Raw genomic sequence first — 8,136 nt, 5'->3', positions numbered from 1 at the left:
TCCAGAGGTTAGCAATTATTTCCTTAGCTACATACCGTCAGACTGTTACTTTTATATTAGGACTTATATATGCATTATTAAATTTATTCTAATTTACACATTTTTATAAATCTAAATATCAAATCGTTTAATACTACATAAAACGTCTTAAATGTATTTAAACTACAACATTATTTTCACTTTTAAACATTTCATAATCACTTTTGAAAAAAAAAGAAAGCTTAGCAACGCAGCAGCGTTTTAAATCTAATACGGAAATCTCAAGGCATTTGGCTTGACTGAAGCTAGTAGACATAACTAAAAATCACGTTTTGCTAAACTCCTTCGTATTTGAGAAAATAGGTGGGCCGATGTTTTTTCTGCTTCATGTACATTGTACATATACATTTATATATGAAATCACACATCTATACTGTGCAAGGAATAGAGAAATATTATATCTGTTTGTTTGTTTATACAATAAGATCTTTAAAGGGTTAGACCAAAAATTTAGTAATTTAAAGTAAAGTTTAGTTTATCTAACAACAGGTTTAAGGCTTTTTTACGGGTGGCATCTCACTCAAAAGAGAAAAAATGGTCGCCCCAAAATAATTTTCTTCTTTTTATAAAAACAATAAATTTGATAAGCCGGAAGCCCTTAATGGCTAGGGGTATTATTAAAATTATTGCTTTTTTGGAAGATTTTTCATACATAATGTCCAAATACCGCAAGAACTATGTGCGCCTGTATTTTCAGTCTAAACGTACTCATGTGTCTCGGGCTTAACTAAACAAGGATGACAAAATACATTTAGCTATAGTGTACAAATAAAATGAAGATGAAGAAAGTCCCTCAAAAAATCAGCATGTTACGTCATAAAAACGAAGGATTATCCATCTCTTTTTTAGGGGTTTTCTTTAACACTCCTCCTCTCCTCATCCCTCATTTTTATGACGTCTTTGAGGGATTTCTTCGTCTTTAAATAAAATGTTGGTTCGAAAATGACCTTATGATAAATTGCTTTAAATATACATACTTCTTAAATTATTCTAGAATATTAAAGTTCTTTCCAGTATGGCTTAGAAACTGATAAATATCCACTGGATTAGAACCGGTTCTTAGTCCTAATGAAAAATCATGAATAGCATCTCATTACAGGCAATTTCTATGAATGTTAAACTAAAAATTAAAAACAGTATTGTAAGCCGCGAGGAGTTTTAATTTTACAATTATTTTTTTAATATCCGCGGAAAGCTGTCTTCAATATGATACAATAAATAACTATTAATTCATCAAATGGAAAATAAAACATAAGAACTATATTAAGCGCGTTGCTATAATCATTATAAAAAGTTTTACACTAATAGGATGATTCTTAATGCCTAAACATGCATTCAAAAAGCTATCTGTAAGTGACAAACGGTCAGTTTCCAAGTGTAGAAAAAGCTACGCTCGTTATATGTCTACTATAGTTGCTAGGACAACTATTTTCTTCTCCCCTTTCAACAATTCAGGGAGTAAGGGCAAGTTTTGCTGTTAAGTTCACTGGTACCCAAAGTTTTATAACCTCTGTATCTTATTCGTTGACTAAATAATTTTGGGGACTCATTGGATTATGATTGGTTAGTTCAAAACTAATGGTGTCCAAACTTTTTAACCAATAATCCTAATTTAATGCAGTGCAGTGGTAATTTTGTTTATCATTATTGAGTATGGATATTAATTCATTGTTCAAATTGTCTTATCCTTTAAGATCCCTGCAAGAATTACACAACCCGGTCCAAAAACAAGTTTCACGCAGAACTATTAAAACCAGGGATTAAAGGAATGATATCATTGAAAATAAACTATCATTCCCATATCATTTATGAGTTAATTATTTTAGTAGCCATTAATCATTTTGGTGGAAATAAATGGCTATAGATTGATGGATTTATCCCCGTCTTCCATGACAAAACACACACACCTACTATGGGCTTTTAAACACACAATCAAAACACACACACACACAAACATATACACACCAAAAAGCACATGATATAAAAGACATATTTTAGGATTTGTATTTTTAGATGGTTAAAGATAGAAAAGTACTTTTAATATCTTTAAAACAAATTTGATTATTAGATATATTAATAATACTAAGGATCGTTGTAATTTTTTCTTTTTATTTGTTAGGTAGATACTTTTGAGATATCACGAATATAAAGAATGTTTTTAAAAATGTACTAATACTGGGACTCTAGTAGGATATAACAGTTAATTATCGCATCGTAATATAGAGAACTTTCCGTAGATGGTAAAATAAAAAGAATAAGATTAATTTTATTATTCGTGGACATTAATTAGTGCAATTCAAGGCATAACTTTTCAGCATGGCTCAGAACTGGTTATAATCCAGCGGATAAAAATCAGTTTCCGAAGCCATACTAGAAATATAATGAACAAGGATGACACTGTTCATTGTATGGGGAAAAAACAAATTAAAAAGATATCTAATTGATCAAGCATAGATAAAAAAGAATAGAATATAATACATAACATGGACATGCATACATTTGATTATTAAAGTCATTCCAAATCATTCCCTATAATGTAACTAGAATTAGTTACTGGTACTGAATTAAGTATAACTAGTTGCTGCGCCCCTAGCCTCTAGGGGTTTTGTATTTGAAGTAGTAGAATACAGCAGAAAAATAGCCCAAAACCATGCCTACCATAGTAAATAGAATTGCTTAAAATCATCCCAGGACCTATGTGAAAATTCTCCAATGTGGAGAACCCAATCGGTTTAGCGTCTACTACTTTATATAATAGGATATCAAAAGGATACATGACATATGATTGTTTTCATCCTTGTCTGGGTAAAATTTGGCTGTTGGCCAACAATAAAGTTAAAATCGCGTTTTATTGTCTAAAGCAAAGCTTTTTCAAAATAACTTTGGTTTCTCATTTGCATGATTAGTTAAAATATAGTTTTGACAACCCTCTAAAAAAAACTAATTTAGGGGGCTGTAATTTACTAGTAAGAGGGGTGAACATTCCCCTTAAATATTCACCTCGCTGCATAAGTGGAATGTATTTGTTAGTAGCGAAGCTACTTTATAATTCACTTTGTCTGTCCGTCCATCAGTCAGTCCGTAACGCTATGGGGTAAATTTGATTATCTCAGCTGTTATTCAGGGTAGGGTAGTTGGCTGATTTTTTTGTGAAGATTCCCTATATATACAATAAGCATCCATAGTTTGTCCACCGGTCAAAATATAAAGATATGTGAGAAAGGTTTCGTGATTACTGATGTTAACAAATGTACTTTGATTCTCCATGTTCGTATTCTATGATTTCCATCCATGATTTGTTTGTGCTTGACAACTTAAGAATGTTGTCATCCTTGTAATTTTGTAAACCCAAATGAAAAGAATTCAAACTATTTTATCCCATGTCGCTTTTATTTATGTATAAATGTAATTTTTTTCAGGCAAGGGGAAAGCCAACTCTTACTTAAAGGGACTGTGAACGTAAATTTTTCTCATCTTAATATCAAATCTTAACATCATCTTATTCATAATATCTTACAGATTGAGCAAAACGCGCTTTTGTTTGCTTAAAAAACGGCTTTTTCCGACGATTTTTATAAGGTACAGGGAAAGGAAGAAATTTTCCGTATTATATAAAATGTGCATTAAATTGCTTTTTTCTCCCATTATAGCTAAAATTAAACTTTTTCACATAGTTCTAGATTTTTCCTAACGGTTAAGGTGACTTTTAACATAATCCTTGCTTTAAAACAATGTGTAGTTACTTAGAAATTGATAAAATAAGCAATATTTTTTATTGAAAACCAAATACAATAACAAAGCCAGAAACAGGTTTTTTATTATTATCCAATTAACTTTAGATGGCCCATCTCTCGCCCACCTTTAATTACAAATTTGTAAAAAATAAAGACGCAATATTTCTTTATGAACAGTCTGATAAAAGTGTAAACTAATTCTCCAAAGTGGGTTATTTATTGTCCAACACAATAAAAAAGGATATTATTATTTTAAATAACCTATGAGATTCAACCCTTTGTAGACAGTGAGGTATTTTTTTTGTCAATAATACGAATTTAAAATAGGTCTTTATTACCTAATTACTACGTTATAAAAGAACTAATTGGGAATTTCATAGCATAAAATAAATCCGTAACAGTAAGTAAATTGTTCCAACTATATATGACACGTTAAATATCTCTACAAACATTATAAGAAAAATAAATGTTCAGATTTTCCCTGTTTTTTCCTTTTTCCCTCCCAAAATACCATAAAATCAAGGCATTATTCCTGGATATTTTTGTTAATAGGACGTTTTTGGTTGATCAGTGTAGTGAAATGTGCTTAGAAAATGTTAAGATTTGATAATCAGATGAGAAATTTTTACGTTCACACTCCCTTTAACTATGGCGCGTCTAGAGTAGATGAGCAAAAAAATCTCTATGAAATAAAGGGATATAAAGGGATAAGACAAAGTCCGATAAATTGATGTACATCCCTAAAGATGATACACAAAATTACCTCTTCTGTAGATTACAATTGGTTGTTGATACGTTTAGACACTTAACTTAATGAATCAACAAATCAAAATCAATAAAGTCGTTCATCATTGAAGAAACAATCATTATCATAAAACTTTGGGGACACAAGTGTAATATAGCCCTAAGTCTCCTTCATCCCTGATGAAATGTATCTGTCGGTCAGCTGCTAATGCTGTATTTAACATATATTAATGGCGTCATAAATTGATAGAAGCACTTTCTAAGAGGTAAAGGAAGAGTTTAATTGAACAACAGAAATTTGGGAGGGAGGGCACATTGCACAGTAAATTATTATTGGGCCATAGTTTTATAAGCATGTTCTCTAATTCACACTCCAAAGTTTATAAAGTCTGCAAAGAGGAAACATATTTATAAACTTTGTAAATAATGCAAAGGCCCTCCCCCTTTAAAAAAAATAAATGAGTCAAACTCTACAGTTTCAAAACAGAATAATGTAAAATAGGATGTGATGTATGTTATCCTTTTATTCCTTACATCTAATAAATTTACATATAAAATAAAATATTTTACATCTATCTTAACAACATAAATGAATAATGATAATAAACATGAATAATCAACTGTATATAATATCTAATTAAAGCTTTATCCTTACTAACTAAAGTTTACAAAAAATAAAAAACAAAAAATACACAAATAATTTTGATATGTATCCTTAAATCTAAAGTCCTTACATACTAATTACAATATTTATATAAACTAAGTTGTCCCTTAAATCTAAATCATATCAAAGGAAGCCTGCAAGAAATACACCGCTTTAACTGCTGAAAAACTGCCTGAAAGAGATATAATAACCTTTATTTTAAAATTCATTTTACTTATTAATTAAGCTGGAGGCTTCAAACTATTGGTTATTGGGTCTCCTTCGGCAGTCTTTCAGAAGTTTAATATTAATTTCCTACAGGCTTCCTTTAATGATTATTTTTTCTTCTCTGTTACACACATAAATACAGTTTTCTTTACTAATAAAAATTTACCAAAAAAATAATGATAAGCTCTTAGTTGTGTACCAATATTTCAATTCATTGAGAACTAGCACTTAGCATAAAATTATTTAACTATTCTGTGTACAATTTCAATAATATATCTATGAAATTTTTTTACATACTAAATAAAATTCAATTTTGAATTTAAAGAGTTTAAACTTTAAAACATCTTTAGAACAGAAAAGTGAAATAAATCATAAATGATGTTTTTAAGTTTTAGATTTTCTTTAAATTCCATTTTTCTATCTTTTAGAACAATATATAGAATGATGCTGCATTTGTAACATTAGTATTTGTAACATTAGTTGTTACAACAACTGTAGTAGGTTTACCCATAGAAGTAGTAGGGCCTGTAGTGGTAGTTATAGTTGTGGTGGTGGTAGTTTTAGTTGTTGTGGTAGTTGTTGTTGTGGTTGTAGTTGTTGTTGTTGTGGTAGTAATTGTAGTTGTTGTTGTGGTAGTTGTAGTGGTGGTGGTAGTTGTTGTTGTGATGGTGGTTGTTGTTGTGGTAGTTGTTGTTGTGGTAGTTGTAGTTGTGGTGGTTGTTGTTGTAGTGGTTGTGGTAGTAGGTGTAGTTGTTGTGTAGTCCTCTGTTGTTACAATTGTTATAGTTGTTGTTGTGGCAGTGGTTGTAGTTGTTGTTTGGGTGGTCGTTATTGTTGTGGTAGTTGATGTTGTTGTTGTGGCTGTGGTGGTTGTTTCTGTAGTTGTAGTAGCCATAGTTGTAGTGGTAAGAGAACTTGAACAAGAACTTGAAGATGAACTATGATGTGAAGATAATCTTATGAGAAAACCATCTGGTGTTGAGCTGCACTCACTAAATCTAAAACAAGAAATGTAGCTAAGCACAAAATATCATGGATGGACAAACATACAATTTGAATTATCTAGCGAATAAAAAATAGGTTGTATAATGGATGCTTTTTGGAGGGTATCTCCACAAACAAAATTAGCATTTCATTTTCAATATTTTTGACAAAGAAAATCAAAAGTATGTGAAAATCAAATATAAATTAGACATAAAAAAAAACAAAGATACTATGGACATAATACATTTTACAATAAAAATTAAGGTCTAGCTTTAATAGCATCTGAGTAAATTCAACTATAGCGTTACACCCTACGAGATGTAGAGACAAACAAAGTGAAAGATAGAGTGTCTTTGCTAGTAAAAATAAATAATTACCCGCTGCTAGAAGGATAACCCCTGCTAGAAGAGGAAGATATATAGAACTTGCTGTCACTGCTACTAGACACAATGCTACTGAATGAACAACTGCTACTCAGCAATGAACAGCTGCTTGAAGATGGGCGGCTACTTGATGAAGAACTGCTGCTAGAAGAAAGGCTACTTCTACTGGATGATGATGAACTCATACTTGAAGAGGAACTACTTGAGAAGGAACTGCTGCTAGAGGATGAACTGCTGCTACTGGAAGAGCTTACTGCCATTGAAATACATTGTTGATCACTGGTAGAACCACAAGCCTCAGTGCTGCATAGTTCAAGATTTCTAATCAAATTTGTTGCTGTGTTTAAAGATATTTCAGCATTGATTTCATAAGCAATACCGCCTGAAGAAAATATTATTTATTCAATTTTTCATGACGAATAAGCTACACCATCATTCTATCGATTGTAACGAAAATTAACCGCCTCATAACTAATCTGTTTCTCGAAACTCGATTAGGATCTCCCATGCTTTGAATTATATTACGTCATGAATAGCAAAAAAAATAATTTGATAATCATTTGTAGATATTTGTCACAACTTACCAATATCAACATAAAAATTCCAGGTATGCCAGGCCCTTCCAACATTCTTCCAGGAATTTCCAGAAGGATTTACATTTGTACAATTCACCTGAGTATATTGAGAGCTAAGTTAATTGTTATATTTTTCCATCTGATTTTGAAAAAAGTACTGATTTTAACTTTTTGTTTGTTTTAAAGCCTATTTCTGCTTGTTATCTATAAATTTAAAATTGCTAATTATAGATCTAATAATAATATCATTTATCAACCAATAGGGGTAAATGCACAAAGTGCATTTATTTTGGATTTAGTGAACTGCATATTTTTTCCTGTTCAATGGTTTAAACAACATAGGGCATATATTTAAAAGAATTTAATTTTTTTCTACCAGTTTTAAAAATATCAAAAATTGAAAATCATATTCTTTTTATATGTAATTTATATAGCTGGCTTATTTTCATAAAACAGCATGATGACTAATTTAGTAATGTCTCATTGTTTGTTATTTATTTTAATACAAAATTATATATGTTTAATGATATACTTGTATCCTATGCTTAATATCATTTTTCTGAAATGCACTTCATGCAACTATCATAAGAGTTTCTTACCTTTGCACTTTCAACCACATTGGTGTCTGTTCTGAAATCTAAGTCACAAATACCATAAACTCCTCCTTTCTTAACATAAAACTGTTGAATAATGTTTGTTAGTCTTCTGTTTTGGTATTGCAGTGGGTTATATGGAAAATTGTTCAATGGTCTTCTATTTTGGAATTGCCAACTGTCTAGGGTTTCAAATGTAAAACCATGCACTGC

The 8,136-nt window shown here is 30.6% G+C and overlaps 1 protein-coding gene across 1 annotated transcript; it reads right to left on the bottom strand.

The window, feature by feature from the left end:
- Positions 1 to 5,021: 5,021 nt before the first annotated feature.
- On the bottom strand, positions 5,022 to 8,136 carry LOC145324938 (uncharacterized). Its single transcript, XM_080167699.1, has 4 exons — positions 7,930 to 8,136; positions 7,340 to 7,427; positions 6,750 to 7,137; positions 5,022 to 6,386 (listed from the first exon to the last, which is right to left on the bottom strand). The coding sequence occupies exons 3-4, from the start codon at positions 7,013 to 7,015 to the stop codon at positions 5,813 to 5,815; spliced, it is 840 nt and encodes a 279-aa protein (XP_080023825.1). The 5' UTR covers positions 7,016 to 7,137; positions 7,340 to 7,427; positions 7,930 to 8,136; the 3' UTR covers positions 5,022 to 5,812.

This window comes from Acartia tonsa, chromosome 7 (genome assembly GCF_053477335.1).
Source record: "Acartia tonsa isolate MP-2025a chromosome 7, ASM5347733v1, whole genome shotgun sequence".
Taxonomy (NCBI): Eukaryota; Metazoa; Arthropoda; class Copepoda; order Calanoida; family Acartiidae; genus Acartia; species Acartia tonsa.
This window is presented reverse-complemented; position numbering and strand designations above follow the sequence as displayed.

Coding starts and splice junctions, on each gene's coding strand:
- LOC145324938 (XM_080167699.1), bottom strand. CDS start 7,015: ATGGCAGTAAGCTCTTCCAGTAGCAGCAGTTCATCCTCTAGCAGCAGT. Junction 6,387..6,749: donor GGTTATCCTTCTAGCAGCGG/GTAATTATTTAT, acceptor TTCTTGTTTTAG/ATTTAGTGAGTGCAGCTCAA.